At 38.7% G+C, this 17,537-nt stretch overlaps 1 protein-coding gene across 1 annotated transcript in view; it reads right to left on the reverse strand.

The window, feature by feature from the left end:
- Window positions 1-450: 450 nt before the first annotated feature.
- The window catches only part of si:dkeyp-34c12.1, a 49,937-nt gene continuing 32,850 nt past the window's right edge, over window positions 451-17,537 (reverse strand). Inside the window, 1 exon segment of the mRNA NM_001104944.1 lies at window positions 451-759. Within this exon segment, the coding sequence (NP_001098414.1) occupies window positions 751-759 (9 nt within the window). The 3' untranslated portion in view covers window positions 451-750.

The raw sequence follows: 17,537 nt of genomic DNA on the forward strand, positions 1-17,537 counted from the left end.
AAAGCAGTTTTTAGTTTTTTTAAAAAATCATTTTAGGGACAAAATTATTAGCCCCTTTAAGCTATTTTTTCGATAGTCTACAGAACAAACCATCATTATACACTAACTTGCCTAATTACTCTAACCTGCCTAGTTAACCTAATAAACCTAGTTCCTAGTTAAGCCTTTAAATGTCACTTTAAGCTGTATAGAAGTGTCTTTGAAAATATCTTGTCAAATATATATTTTTTTAATTTAGGACATTTTAATACTTTTTAAGACTGTAATATTAAATGTGTATGTATTAAAATGTGGGCTGTTTTGTAGAACATATTTATGCAAATATACTTAAATATATTAGCTTTTTTGTTTATTATTATGAAATATACTTTACTAAAAAATACATCTTTTTTCTGTATGTAGTGTGACAGATGCAAATATTTCCTCGCCACTATCATCACACTAAAGGCGTTTCACTCTGTCGCTTTCCGCCGATGGTTTATTTTTGAATACCGAGACCATGAGCGTCTCAGACTGCTGCACAAATATTCCAAACACATATTGGACAAATCCTCATCCAGCCGCGTGCCAGTGTACACAGCGCAGACTCCGTTCTATCTGTCAAGCCTGGCAGGAACGGAGATCGCTGCAGGCCGGGAGATTTACGCTAATCAAAGCCCGTCTGGATGAAGATAGAGGCCGATGATGGAAGACGAGTCTCCTGGGTGTCGTACAGCTTCCTGGGCAGAAGCTAACATCATCCGTTTCTCCTCACAATTTCTAAAGAGGATTGAGAGGGTGAATAAGGATTTATTCATTAAATGTTAACAAACTGTTTTCTTTACTCATTTGTTCTGGATATGTTTAAAATATTAAAAGTAATCAGTTACAGAAAAATCACTTTTAGATGGCAATGTGCTCTTGTGTGTATAAACAGACAGTTGATGTTAGAATTATTAGCCCTCCTGAATTATTAGTACCCCTGTATATTTTTCTACCCAATTTCTGTTTAACGAAAAGATTTTTTTCAACACATTTCTAAACATAATAGTTGTAATAACTCGTTTCTAATAGCTAATTTATTTTATCTTTGACATGCTGACAACATATTATTTTACTAGATATCTTTCAAGATAGTATTCAGCTTAAAGTGCTGTTTAAAGGCTTAACTATTAATTAAGTTAACTAGACAAGTAAGGGTAATTAGTCATTGTATAACAGTGGTTTGTTCTGTAGACAATCAAAAAAAGTTATTGCTAATTAGGGCTAATAATGAACTGCACCATACCTCCTAGCATTATTTAGCTAAACACACTACTATACACCCTAAAACCACTATTGCATTAGGCCTGTTGTGGCTTAATAGGGCACTTATGGCCCATTTCCACTGAGTGGTATGGTATGGTTCGGTACGGTACAGTATGGTTTGGTATGCTTTTATGGCCGTTTCCACAGTAAAAAGGTACCTAAAAGCCAAACGTACAGTACCACTTAATGGGTACCCTTTTGAAAGAGTACCTAGCACAACAAACAGTGAAGCGAGATGCGTAGCTGAACGCTATTGGTTTACAGAGAAGCGTCACTAGCACATGCACAAGCTAGGAGAATGAAAACAAAGGAAGCAGCATTTTAGATACACAGATGAGACATTGCATCATAAAAATATATATACTGTATAAAATAACGAGCCATGGTCAACCCGAGCTCAAACAAACTCGTCGTCATCTTGATAAACTAACCACCAAACCACTGTGCCCCGTAACTGTGCGTTCAAAACCAAAAAAGTGTGACCACACCAAAAGTGTGACCACTTTGTGACCACCAAAAGTAGCGAGAGCGTCAAAGTAGTCGGAAATCATTCATTTTCAATGAGAGCCGGCGGTGATAAGTAGCGAGGAGCAGCGCAGCGCGTCTTCGCCAGTGTGGGCACCGAGGAGAGTTGAAATTAAGTCGACTTTATGGTAATGAGCTATGACGCGGTTCGGCGGCAAGCAATCAGAATTAAGAAGTTTACTGCTTGAGAGGAGTTCAGAGAACACAGACCTGTGAACTTCCGACCACAGTTGTTTCCAAGGGTTTGATTATTGCGGTCGCGGGATATTCAATTATTTACAATGATTTCTTACAGGAACATGCATTGAATAAGTTACTGGCGAGTTACTGAAGTGCAATAATGTTATATATATTTATCTTTAAAAACGCGGGAATCTCATGCGACAGTACAAAACAGTATTGCTGCTTCAGGATATTTCAGACATATAGACACATTGAGTATTTAAGTAGAGAAAAGCCACACCACATGCAACTTGATCTTCTAATGTTAAATGAATTTTATAAAAAGTGTGCAAGATTATCACACTAGAAAGCATGTTTGATGCAGGAATGTAACGGATATGCTGCAATGGCCCCTTTGAATATGAGATCAATGTAGTGAATTTTGAGCGTTGTGGTGAACGGTTTCACTTTCTCCTAATTGCTAATTGACTATATTTTGGAATAATGAACTTTTTGAGCAGATGATAACAACATGCGTGTGGTTACTGAAGTGCTTCTGACATCTGATCCTTTCAGAAATGGACAAACGTGAAAGTGAAGCACGAAAAAACAAAGGAAATCCCTGACAAAACAAGCAAAGAAGCAAATGATTGTTTCAGCAACATAAAACATGAACCAACTGCCATGTTTAACCATTATCATAATTTTTTGGAATATTATGAACTCGGAATGGTGAAATTACTTTCTGACAGAGGTTACATGCTGAAGATTAAAGACACAGATAGGAGAATTGCTCTGACAGTAGGATGTATGTTGCATGTTGTTTTTTAACCCAGAAAAGTACTAAATGTATGCTGTGTGTAGCTTTTTTTTTTTGTAATTGTTAAGATATCGGAGACTCAAAGTATCTGTGTGTGTTCATATATGTTGCATTTGTTTATTTATTTTATATAACTGCTGATGTCGACTGAAACTTTTCTGTCTTACACCACGCCTACCATTGGTACTCTTTTGGCAGTGGAAATGCAAGCCACTGGACTTGCAAGCACTAGCTCTTGGTTAGATTGCAGGTTTGATACTCAGTAGCAGTTGTTATTTGAGAGGAGAACAAATAAAGAAAGCTCTCTTGCACCCTCAGTACCTAACATTGAGATCCCCTTGACCAAAGGGTCCCATGATGCTTCAGCAAAGTGGTTGAACACTACTCATTGATCCTAATGCATATGCACTAACTTGGATGGGTTAAACCAGGGGTGTCAATACTCGGTCCTGGAGGGCCAGTGTCCTTTTAGTTCCAACCTCAACTAAACACACCTGAACCAGCTAATAAAGCTCTTTAGGTATACTTGAAACTTCCAGGAAGGTGTGTTGAAAGAAGTTGGAGCTAAACTATGCAGGACATCGGCCCTCCAAGACAGAGTTTGGACACTGCTGGGTTAAATGCAAGTACAAATTCCAAGTATGTTTTACCATACATGGTGGTCATAATGTGTCATTTACTATGACATCATACACAAGGGCTCGTCCTCAGCTATTGTAATCAAGTCTACTCAGTTTACATTTGATCAAGGGGTGATAAAAACTGCAGTGTTTACAGATGATGATTATTGAGTTTTTATGATACAATAGTCATTGAGGAACAATGTTTAATACAGACTGCTTTGTGTACCTCTAAAGGGCCAAGTGTTGGAGTGTTTAGTCTGATAGCAGGTTTCAATGCCTGGTATGTTACAATGCATTTTTCCAGAATAACTGGGAAGCAAACAATCCACAAAGCAAAACGCACTTCATGAATTCTCAGGCTGAGGATTTGAAGAATGCAGGGTCTCAGAGTTTCTCAGCTGGACCAGTGACCCCCGTCACCCTCTTCCTATGCTGAGCGGAGTGTGTGTACTTAGACATTGTCCAAATGTTTAGTCTCATGTGCTTTATTCTACTGCCTTTACTGCAAATTGTTGCCAGTGCACATTCGAGACTTCGTTCAGCACTCCTGTTTCCCTCTTCCTCCTGAAACCGCTTTCTTCCTGAAAGCATTCCTTGTGGAGTAGTAAAACAAATTACTTCAGGCCTTTCCTGCTGCCTTGGGTTTAGGCCTTAAATGCAGGCAAGCCAATTTGTAAACATAAATCAACATGATTTACCTACACTTTAAAGGGATAATTCAACTAAAATGGAAGTTTTGTCATCATTTACTCGCCCTCAAGTTATTCTGACCCTGTATTATTTTCTTACTTCCCTAAAACACAAAATTAAGACTTTTTTTTTTTTTTGGTTGGGAAGGATTGTCAGTGTTGCTTTTTTTCTACTCAATGAAGGTAAACTCATCGGCCACTTTACTAGGTACACCTTACTAGTACTTGGTTGGACCCCCATTTGCCTTCAGAACTGCCTTTATTCTCGTCCATATTGACATGATAGCATCACGCAGATTTGTCGGCTGCACATCCATGATGCGATTTTCTCATTCCACCACATCCCAAAAGTGCTCTATTGGATTGAAGATCTGGTGACTGTGGAGGCCATTTGAGTACAGTGAACTCATTGTCATGTTCAAGAATCCAGTCTGAGATGATTTTCGCTTTATGACATGGCGTGCAATCCTGCTGGAGGTAGCCATCAGAAGATGGGGACACTGTGGTCATAAAGGGATGGACATGGTCAGCAACAATACTCAGATAGGCTGTGGCGTTGACACGATGCTCAATTGGTACCAATGGACACAAAGTGTGTCAAGAAAATATCCCCTACACCATTGCACCACCAGCCTGAACCGTTGATACAAGACATATAATGCTTTCATGTTGTTGATGCCAAATTCTGACCCTACCATCCGAATGTCACAGCAGAAATCAAAACTCTTCAGACAAGGCAATGTTTTTCCAATCTTTTATTCTCCAATGTTGGTGAGCCTGTGTGAATTGTAGCTTCAGTTTCCTGTTTTTAGCACAACATTCTATGTAAACCCAAGATGATTGTGTGTGAAAATGCTAGTATATCAGCAGTTTCTGAAATGCTCAGACAAGCCTGTCTGACACCAACCACTATGCTACATTCAAAGTCACTTAAATCACCTTTCTTCCTCATTCTGATGCTCTGTTTGAACTGCAGCAGATCATCTTGGCCATGTCTACATGCCTAATTGCATTGAGTTGCTGCCATGTGATTGGCTGATTAGAAATTTGCATTAAAGATAGTTGGACCTAATAAAGCAGCCGGTAAGTGTAGATGGATTGTATTATACCTCTTTGGAAGCCATATGATAAACAAATCAAATAAAGATAAATATAAAGTTCAAGCCATATTAAACCCAAAATGAAAATTCTTACATCATTTACTCACCGTCCACTTGTTCTAAACCGGTTTCTTCTGTTAAAAAAACAAATGAAGATATTTTCATGAATGTTGAAAAGCAGCAGCCATTGGCTTACATAGTATTTCTTTGTTATAGAAGTCAACGGCTGCTGGTTTCCCACCACATCTTCATAAAATCTTGTTTTGTGTTCAACAGAAGAAAGAAATTAATAAAATTTTAGAACCACTTGGGTGTGAGTAAACAGTGAAAAAATATTCATTTACGGGTCTACTTTTTCTTTAAGACAAAAAGAATCAAGCATTTAAAATGTTTGACCATATTTTTATGCAAATGCTTTGCCTTTAACGCATAGTATTAAGGAAATATATGATTTGTGATGGTGAAGAACATCATTTCACATGCCCTCTATGGACTATGTCATAATAAATGTCTTAGCTGGTGTGCTAGCTTCATAACTCATTCAGCATAAAAACAGACATCATTTTGCGCTTATCTTGAGAAAAGCAGATCTTTTTGTTGACATACCAGTAAGATTGTTTCCTGTCATATAAATACCACTGCAATAAATGTCATGCAGTCTTGCAATCTCCACTATAAATGCCTGTTGTGATTTAAAGCGAAAATAAAACCTGCGCATGTGCAGCAAGCATAAACTTTGTGTGCTTTTCTTAAATTAGTTTGCATTTAAACATGACAGATATACTTCAATATATCAATATACTTTTAATTCTGTTATTAAATTCACCCTCATGTTATTCCAGACCTTTCTCCTCTTTACAGTAAAGCAATATATTTTGCAGAATTTTGACAGTCCATCATTAATGAAGGGAACATCGTCCAAAACAAGGAAAACTCATTATTAAGCCTTTGATGATCAAACAATCAGCTGATAAATTCAAATCTGCCTTCCCGCGACTATGGTTGTTTAACCTACTAGTCCTGCTGCACCATTGTCACTAGCATCTGTTGCTTTTTGAGGTCAGAGGAGTGGGGTTATCAGCATAGCACTTCGCAGGCTGGTTTAAGTTACACTCACCCCCCTAAATCTCACTCCCACCCCAGACGAGCCCCCACTGGTCCTACTGCACAAAACCCATGTTGAGCTGTGATTGAACCAGCAATTTTTTGCCTGGGAGTCAATTGCTCTAACAAAGAGGCTAAAGACCATGACCTATAGTGTCTGTCAATCGAGCACCTTTTGAGGTCAGAGGAGTGAGGTTTACCTGCATAGCACTTCGCTAGCCGGCCTTCGTTACACATTTACCCCCCTGAACCTCACTCCCCTCCCGGATGAGCCCCCACTGGTTCTACTGCACCCAACCCGCTCTGAGCTGGGTCCGAACCAGCGATTCTTTGCATGGGATTCGGTTGCTTTAACAAGGAGGTTAAAGAACATGGCCTCAGGCATCTGTTGCAAGAGGATTTTTTGAGGTCAGAGAAGTGAGGTTTACCTGCATAGCATTTCGCTAGCTGGCCTAAGTTACACTCACCCCCCTTAAATCTCACTCCCATCCCGGATGAGCCTCCACCGGTTCTACTGCACCCAACTTGCACTGAGCAGGAATTGAACAGGCGATTTTTGGACCATGGCCCCTGGCGTCTGTTGCTTGAGCACCTTTTAAGGGTCAGTTTAGTGAGGTCTACCTGCATAGCACTTCGCTAGCTTGTCTCCATGATACTTGATCCAATATAGTTATCTTTCCTGTCATAAATAAAGAGTATGTGTGAATTCACAGTACTTCTAAAAGCGCCAGAAAATACCCAAATAATCTACTACTTACAATGAGATTCTGAAGTGTGCATTTAAAGGGCACCTAGGTTACCCCTTTTTTCAGATTTAATATAAGTCTTTTGCGTCTCTAGAATGTGTATATAAAGTTTCAGATCAAAATACCCATCAGATTTTTCATTATACCTTTTACAAGATACTGTTTTATACTGATTTCCAGCAGGGGGTGGTTTTGTCGTACTGCGCCTTTAAGCCGAGTTCTGCCCGCCTACTGTTTCTACATGCCTCCTCCCTCAGCTGGGTCAGACAACAGACAGACTTAAAGGAAGAAGGTCTCACGTAGCGTTTGTGAGATACTACAGTAAGAACTAACCTTTACTAATCAGTATTGTGAAGTTGCATTGATGAGTCACACACAATATCGTTACAAAGTTAACGCGCGCACACACACACACACACACACACACACACACACACAGATACACACGCACACACAGGCAGGCAGGCAGGCAGACAGACAGAGCGCGCTTAGCTTAGTTAGGGTTAACCTCAAGTACTGTGTGGATATCTGTTATGCTAATGTACAAAATAAACCTGATTTAACTTCCACAAACCGGGATTGAAGCATCTTCTTTTATAATTGTTCTGACACGCGGCTGTGCTGATGAAGTAAAGCTGAAGTAAAACGCTGTAATTAATTACACACATATTCTGTTTTAAAACACTTTAAACATGTGAAACTTACTCTTAATCACATTTGATGATGATTGCTGATCCTAGCGCACAGAACAGACCTTTTATTCCCGGTTGCTTTGCGTATGTCTGTCTGGTCTTGTTGACATATACACGTGACTACCGGAACATGTTAATGCGCGCAGCTGTCAATCAATTTGATGGGCAGGGGGATCGCACACCTACGTAATGGTGCGATCGATTTGAAAACAGCTCCAATTGGCCGACCCTTTTTCTTGTAGTTAAATTAAAAAAAAGGACTGGGTGTGTTCATATCACCCCAGTATGACGGTCTATACTCTATACTCTATACTCTATTTGCCGCCTTTAGTTTACAATTTCTATTCCCAAAGTCCTCTTTTGATTTTCCATATACAGACTACTGCCATCTAGTGGTGTGGGAGAAACAGTATACACATGCCACAGTTAGCTACGGTTTGTAGTCCTTGTGTCGTGTTCAGAAAAAAAAGCAAAAGTTGTACAGATCACTTTTGTGATATTGTTTTGAAATGTTCTGAGTGTGTCAACTTTTAAACACTTCCAGAGGTACACAGAGTTGAAAATGATTTAGGCTAGATTGCTTGCACTGTATAAATGCTTGTGTGTAAATACATTCAAACAGCCATTAAAGACTTTCCTGCCAACCTTTTTTTAGTACTGTAACATATTTCCAATTGAATATTGAACCGAGGACAGGTTTTTATGTCGAAGTTCTTTCTCACAGTTTCTCTCTTTAAAGGATAATTCACCCAATCAATCAATAAAAAAAATAAAAAAAATTGTGTCATCCTCCACTTCCAACCCTGTTTGAGTTTGTTTCTTCTGTTGAACACAAAGGAAGATATACTGATGAAAGATAAAAAAACAACAATAACCATTCACGTCCATAGTAGTTAATTATGGAAACTTGCCTATAGCACTTAGGCTGTACTCACACTAGGTACAGTTGCCTCGAACCGGGCCAAAGCACGCTTGTCCCCCCTCCAGTCTCCCCCGACGGCCCACGCTCACACCACACACGGGCCTAGGCACGATTGTGTCATCGCTGCTGTGCTGTTCAGTGAGAAGCGCTCTCTCACTCAGCAGCACAGTGGAGATTTCTCTGGTTATATCGTTTCAGTTGTTTGTTATGCAGTGACATGCAGTCAAATATTTTGCCAAACAGTCCTTAGGGATGCGGTGACACGCAGTCAGATATTTCGCCGAACAGATCTGCCACTTTTGGCGCTAATAAACAATTATAAATCTCTCGTGCTGCAGGAATGAGGAGGTCTGCTGAAGCCGCGCAGCTGTTGTGCAGTGAGGGGTTTGCGTCTTTAATAAACTACGGCAGTTTGCGTTCACTGAACAGTAAGAATGATTAATAAATCCATATGAAACAGCCCCTTAAAAGTCACGTCTCGCTTTCAGTTTCGGGCTTTGGCGCATTTTTGGGCAAAGCCCAAGTGAACCACGCTCAGGCACACCTCTTCCAACTGGGCCAGGGCCGGCCAAGTGAACTGTGCTTGAGCCCGATTCAGCACACTCACACTTCTCAAACGATCCGAGAAACGTGCCTGGGCACGGTACGGATGGCATAGTGTGAGTGGCCCTTATTCATTGTTGCTCTTATAGTTGTGTAAATTGCTTCCTTGTCCTCATTTGTAAGTCGCTTTGGATAAAAGCGTCTGCTAAATGACTAAATGTAAATGTAAATTACTCCATTTCCCCAACATTTGAACACTTGAGCGTGAGTAAATGGCGAAGACGTAAATTCCGGGGCAAACTATCCATTTCTAAAGGGACTTGTTAAGGATAATCTGTTCAAGCCATTGGACTAACATCATAAGAGATGGAAATCCAATCCAGAGTGGAAGTTATCATATTTTGGTTATAGATAACCAAAAAACACTTTCTTTTCTGAATTAACATGTGCAGATAAATCGTTCACTTCAGCAAAAGCATGTCTGCTAACAAATCACATTTTGATTTCATGATGGCTTTCTTACTGCAAACAGGGCCTCATACAATCCACCAGCAGTGTGTTTGACAAGGCTAAGACGATCACAAATTCATTCCAGCAGAATCTTGCTGAGACTTAGGGAGACTGTAGAAGACCATCAAATAATGCTGTCAGACAGCTTCTCAGAACCAGGGCTTAAGTTTTTGGGATGGTTTCAGGGCTGGCTGGGCAATCGGCATTGCTGATTTTACACTTTGCTTACTTGTTGAACCGGCTATGCATGCTTCACACCGCCTGGCCAGACTTCACGCCACTGCTGCCACATTCTGAAGCTAAGCCCCTTTGTCCCTCTAATACACTTTTATGAGATTTTTCTTGGCTTCAAGAGATGACCATTCAGTAGATTCTCTCCAAACCAAACCCACAAACATGGGGAGCATGGCAAGTTTTTGCGGTGGTATGAAGTGACTGTCTTTGCCTAGGCATTAAAGCTCAATGCAGTGAGTACAGACATTTATTCATGGCAATGATTTGAACAAATTCGATTTGGTATGGCTCACTTTTTGGGGCTTTTCCACTGCGTTCCTTTCCTGGTTCCTGGTACTTCTTTTATGCAATGTCCACACGTACACTGGGAGTTTTATAAACTGAGTTTTCCCAGATGTCATTTCAAAAAATCTGTTCACATGAAAATGCACTGTGATGCATGGTAAGGGAATGCAAACCAACAGGCGGTGATATTACTTTATGCTGGATTCACACCAAATGGGGAATTAAGTATTTTTGCAAGAAAATTGCCGACACGTTAAATGCAAAAGTGAGAACAAAGATGGATTACCTTCTCATGGTGCATTCAACAAAAATTCGCAAACCCAGCCCTGTCCGCCAATCAGAAAAGAGAAAACAGCACACACACTGACGTCATGAGGTGAAAACTATGGATGTAGTGATCACATGAACACATTGTACCCGGAGTTTCTAAAAATCATCACCCTGGCCAGAGTCTTCAGAAAGTTTCTGTTTCAGTCACATGATACTCTATTAATATTAATATTACATGTGAACAAACAGCAAAACTAACTACAAAAATGTGTGATTTTGAAAATACCCGTGTCCATTAGGCTTGGGCGGTATCCAAATTTTGATACCGTCAAACTGCCTCCATATTTTACCCCGGTATCCGGTATTACCGGCGTAATAAAAAAAATTATGACGTAAGGCTCAGACAGCGTCACCAAACTGTTGGCTTGAGCCTAAACCATTCAGAAACTGAATACCTTCTATGCGACCTTAGGCTCGCGCTCAGAGAGAGTGAGAGAGAGAGAGAGAGAGAGAGAGAGCGCCAAGCGACGCACAGCTCTCTCTCTCTCTCTCTCTCTTACACAAACACACACACACACACACACACCTCTCCTGCGATTTATTCAGAAATTTATTAACACACCGTAAGAAATCTGGCCGGCTCTCGCGGAACAGCAGCGGGAATGCAGAGAGCTGTATTCGGGCCATAAAAATTAGGCACAATAGGTCCCGAGTCCGACAGGTACATTTTGATTGACAGCTTTATAAAGCCCTAACCCGTTAACAGCCCGACATTATTCAAATACTCTCACAGCTCTAATGCATTTTTTAAAGAATGAGTCATTTATATGTTTTACATCATTTATTCGTAGCAAACGTAGACTATATGCCACTTGGAAGTTGGAACAAAGAAATAAAATAAGTCCTCTGTAACATCTTAACATCTCAGCTCTCTGGTCTAGGTACATGCACCTTTAAATTGGCCAACACACCAATGAAAAGAAATCTTGCTTAACAAATCAAATTAAAATAAACTCTAAATGATGACGGGTATTTTGGCAATAAAGGAATTAAGATAAAAGCTCTGCAATATTTATTTCTCCACTTCTCTTCAAAAACTGGCATTAGGGCGTCGGTGAAGCTGAATATTAAAATAATAATGCCACCATTAGTCTGTATACTCTTTCTTCATTATGATTATATGGTTTAATTAATATTTATTTATAATTTAAAAACCCTTTACTCACCAAGATTAGGCTACATGTGTTTGTGGAGGAACATTATTAAATCCACTGGCTTTAGCGCAGTCTTGCACTCATGGTGCGTCCAGCAGCTGAACACCCTTTCCTGCGGCTTCAGGTCGAGATGCAGAGTTCTGATCTGGCTGATTTTGCAAGTTTTGGATTGTTTGTTCATCTTCTACCAGTCAGAAACATCCATTTAATTTTCCATGACAGTAGTTTCATTGTAGCGAAAGGCCTCGTCATTTTACCTGTCAGCTTGCGGTTTAGGGCTCTACCGTAATACGCAGTGTATGAGCGACCGCCGAAATACCTGGCTGGAATGCGCTCCTTCTGAGCTATAGTGACTGGCTTGACCGCCGTCAAAATTTGCTTTTTTTTACTACTTCGTCATAGTTTGTTTCAGCTTTGCAGGGATGGATTTTATTGCAGGGATTTGGATTTTTTCGGGTCTCGCCGGGTTCGGGCAAAGATCTTCAGCTCTAATGCAGACCTCTCGTTCATATTAACCACGTCTCCCTTCTGTTTAGTCGAAACTGCCAAACTGCAGGACACTTTGAAGTGCGACTCGTCACGTCACGTCACCTCTCCCTCTCTCCCCCTCCCTCTCACCCCCTCCCTCTTTCCTCCACACTGTCCCGTGATGACAACCACACATACGTTTTGTAGGCATTAAATAAAGGATATTTAATATTTTATGACGGTATAACGGTATTGAAACTGACACCGTTGCTATTTTTAGATCCCGCGGTATACCATAATACCGTATTACCGCCCAAGCTTAGTGTCAATGCAGACAGAGCCTTAGTACCACTTCAGCTGATGCTCCATAGTTGATGGCACCCATTGAAATCCACAATGGGAAAAATTTACAATGGAAAACCATGGGTGGTTATAAATCATCATTTCCCAGTATATCTTCTTTTGTGTTAAAAAGAACAAATTAGTTTTTGAACAAGTGAAGGGTGAGTAAATGAAGACAGGAATTTCATTTTTGGGTGAACTATCCCTTTAAGTTTAAAAACACATCCAAAAAATATACTACTAACAAGTACTCTCGCTATTTTGATTTGGCAAATTATTATGAATTTGCCATTTCATGCAGTTCTATAAAATCATTATGGTTATGAGTGGACCTTGATTGCTTTTTTTTATTATTACATTGACACAATTCACAAAATACAAAATTCATACAAAATTTGCAGCTGTATAGTTGGTTCCTACCAAGGAACAAATACCAATGAAGTGAGAAAGACACAGTGCTTGCATTCAAACCGGGAAGAATAAGAACAAGTGTGGGAATGAATCAATTAACCAAAAACCATGGAAATAAATAAGGCACTCCTGTAAGGCAAGGATTGTAATTACAGGAAACAGGAAAATGCTAAACAAAAACGCAATACATAACATCATTTCGTTAAAAAAAAAAAAAAAAGTCACATTTTCCTGTGAGACTGGGTTGTTCTTAGAGATTTTGTTTATAGCAACATTCGTTCCAAATGAACAGAACTGTAATGAATTGTGAAGCCTACATACAATTACCTGAAGCTAAAAGCTAAACGTAATTTAAACAAAGTCACAATCACATAACTTCAATGACACAACTAATAATGTTCCAACAACTCTTCATTTAAAATCTAAAATCTGGAAAGTGTGCGTAATAACAGTTTGTTAGAGCCCAATTAGAAACATAACAAGCCTCTGAAAGCAGTGAACGAGTTTGCCTTTTAGTGTGATGACTTTTATTTCCCCTGACAATCTATGTAGACCTATTAAGCCGCTTGTAAACAGACACTTTTTAAAAGTCTTCACTGATGATATATTTTATGTTATAAAACTCACTAAAATGACAGTAAATAGTCCAAACAGCAAGCCAATATCATAATCTGAATTCAGCCCCAGTCATTAGAAGTGAATTACAGATCTCAGACGATAAAAATATCTGTAATTTACATATCTAGGAGCGCTATCCACTTTAAGCGAATCGGCTTCTGGGTCCAAACGCTCTATTAAACTAATTGGGAGGACTCATTAAATGGTAATAATAAATGATTAAATCCCGATCTCTATATATAAAACCATGCCTAATATCCGAAGGCCATAAAGTGATAAATTGTTAAAGTTTCAATATTTGTGTGGCGCCCAGAGACTGATGTTAACACCATGATTTTAAATAAAATTCACTTTAATGTGTGATATGACTAAAAAGTGGTCATAAACAAATATTTTCTCAACATTTTTCAGGCTTGGACCCGAAAACAGTATTCCACGCGTTAAAGATAAATCACGACTTAACAAGCAGATAAATCTAATAACCTCGTGTCTCCTCGCTAAATCTTTACATAATAAAAATACATTGAACTGTTATTTGGAAGGCTCTAAAATATTTAAGACAGAGTTTTATGTAAGCTAACAATAGATGTTTCACAGTCTGAGGCCTACAGTTCTGTGTATTTTTAAGAGCCATCCAAAAAACAAACTATGCATTGATAAAATATCTACTGCGTAATATGACTAAATATTTACAAAATGTAGCTTAAGACATGTTTCTGATGCTAACAGGGTCGTGCTAATCGGCTAAACTTTCCCTGTTTTAATATCTCTAATATAAATATTTAAGAGCCCTAAAAATCTAAAAATCACACACTTTTAAATAACTAACACAATATTCACTATATATCCCTGAAACATAACATACTAAAATACATGGAATTTGTATCTTAAAAGATTTAAGACAGACCTTTATGTTAGCTAGATATTTTTCAGTTCTGTGTAGACACTTGTGATGGGTTTGACTTAAAAAAAAAACATTTTACATTTATAAAAGCCCTCCTAGAAAAAAAGAAAAAAAAACTTGCACTGGTAATACATCTAACTTAATATAACAAAATGTTTACAAAATCTTCCTTGCAACATGTTCCTGATGCTATAACAGGGTCGTGCTAACAGGCTAAACTTTCCCTGACTGATGTTAAGTTTACACAGGTGGCATGTGGCGCCAGACTGACCTCTAGTGGCAGCAATGGAAAGTGCTGTTTAGTGTAAAACATTGGTTTGAATTCCTTGGAAAATCCTAAGCACAAATACTACAATTAAAGGATCAGTGTGCAAGATCAAAGCAGAAGCAGTCAGGGTTGTGCTAATACAAGCACCTATTTGTCTCTCTAGCCAAAACAAATGAACATGCTTTATTTGGGCTGGAAATAAAATCGCAGTTCCTGCCTGATTAATCACGGACTAACCCTGAGCTAGTCACCTCTATAATAAAGGAGTTCGTTTGTACTGTGTGATTGACTTTAAATTAGACCTATGGTATCCAATGGACAGGAGGACGGCTAGCTTTCTGAGGGCCTATGATCTCTCCCTGGCTGACCTTGTCTGAGGACTCACCGCTAATGCTAGGAAAACAGAAGCTAATCTCTTACACCAACACATGTGGCTTCCAGAATAACGCATTTATCATTATAATAATAGGCTTTCATGATGTCCTAGCATGCTAACTGCACCCTGAACTTGGCCTGATAAATGAAGTACAATTGCAGAGCGTTTAAGATATGAAAGGACATGGTTCCTACATTTATTTCTTTTTGTCTCTGAGGCAAATAGTTCCAGGTTCAATCGACAAGTGAGGTAAAATTACAAGAATAAAAAGCAAACACAAGGTCATTCAGCTAAATGCTAGCTATGTTTCAGGAATATGTTTGTTTGGTCAGATATTTCCCAGGTTCAATACAAGGATAATGTGAAACCCATCTGGGCAAGTGATGAAGTGAAGGCAAAAACCTGGAGGAAACGGCGAATTGGATGTTTTCCACAATTCCTTGTGCCAGAATGTGCTGTGCTTACTTTTAGAGTAAAACTAAATACAGTATAATTATATACATATAATTAATTGCCACCATATTTAACATATAATATTAAAATTTAACTTTAAATGTGACCTTTAATTATTATTCGCATAAAGCAAAATATGCATGCTTAACTAACATGTAGCTTACAGTCAGTAATAAAATAAATAAAAAAAACATTAAAAATTCTACAAAAAAAAAAGTGTTTAAAAATTTCAAGTAGGTTTAAAATTAATAAATGAGTATTAATTGAATATGGTAAGAAACGTAATGCATCATTTCCACAATATAAATAGACTGTTAAAACTATCAACTGTATTCGACTAAAATAAATTTGATTTTACTGGTTGTATGTTGTCCTGTCTTTAACGTTATTGACACACTGGCCCAAACAGACAAGACTTGTTCCAGAGTTATACTTGAGTTCATTTAAAGGGTTAAGAAATTCTCAAGTATTTTTATTTATATTTTCAGATTTTAACAGATTTCTGTGTGTTGAGCATCAGTTAAGACAACGTTAGCTTATTTTAGCTTTAATTATGGGGAAAACTGAATCATTTTGAGCTTTTGTCAGCTAATTTTATATTCTGGGTTTAAAATAATTTTCGGGGTGCAATCAAAATTGGTCCCAGCTTCTTAATTATTCATGACAACATGTGCTTTCCAAAGGCAAGGCAGACCTGCCAAGCTGTGAGACCCAGTGACTGGGTGAGTAGGCCTACACTACCTCCAGGGTAGTATGTGTTTGTTTCCATTATTCAAGGGTTTGTTGCATGTTTTTCCCCACGGTTAAGGGCTGATACAGCAAAGCTGTTGGTTTGCACTGTAGCAAGCATTTTTGTCAAGAAAGCTAAACAAGAATTGGAGAATGGCAGACTTTGTCTTTTATCAGTTGAGTTTGTTACCATTCAGACACATCGCTTATCCATGCTGTTATGTTCGTACATGTTTAAAATTCTCCAGATTACTGGTAGAACTAATGGTTAAAATAGATAGGGAAAACGACCTGCTGTACTGCTACCCACTGTGTCTGCATTTAGACCCAGGGATTCAGGAGAAGAGAAGTCCTCCTCATTTATAGTGTTTATATAAACACGATTATCTTTATAATGATAACAAAATGTGGTTATGTGTATATGAATGTATAACAAATGTAGCAAGACATTAAATTACTTACTGTTTATTTCTTTGGATTTTAACTTTGCTAACTATAAAATCATGGGTCTCCTCATGGTTTGTCTACTTTTGTGAGCTAGCTAACAGTTGTTTGTTGCCCTCTTTCTCCCCTGCTCTTCTCGACCATGCCAACTCCTCCCTCTGCTCGAAGAGCTTCACGCCCATCATGAAGCATTTCTTGAAAATATTCTGAGGTAGACTTGAACTGAAAGAAGGGGGTTTCATGGCCCTTCAAGACTCATTTACGAAGGATACTCAAAAACAACAGCAAAGACCTGGTTTGTACATTCATGTGCAATAACATTACTAAAAAGAATCGAAAACTGGTACTGGCATACAATCTCTGAAACAGCATTCTGTACAAATTTCAGACATTCAAAAACATGGCTTCAATGAAATGACAGTAAACCCTGGATTGATCCCAAAACCGCACTCCAAGACATTTAAATCCCAGAAATTCCTCTTTTAACTGTGTTTGTCTGAATGTTCCATTACTGAAACCAGAAACTGAACAGCATATGGCTGCACTCGTGAAAGCAAAAAGAGCAAGAAATCTTTTCATCTAAACCATGAGGTCACATGTGAGTTTGAGCCAGAAGGACACCTTGCAATGACTGTGATGTGATTTAATGCCACTTTGTGTTCCTACTCTCCTGTCTCTCTATAAAGACCTTTGATGGGTCTGAACATGGGAAACAGCTTTTTGGTACAGCTGGGCAGCTTCTACAGGCATCATTCCCTCAAATATTCAGTCCTCCTATCTAGGTGAAGACTGTTTGTC

This window comes from Danio rerio, chromosome 22, assembly GCF_049306965.1.
Source record: "Danio rerio strain Tuebingen ecotype United States chromosome 22, GRCz12tu, whole genome shotgun sequence".
NCBI lineage: Eukaryota > Metazoa > Chordata > Actinopteri > Cypriniformes > Danionidae > Danio > Danio rerio.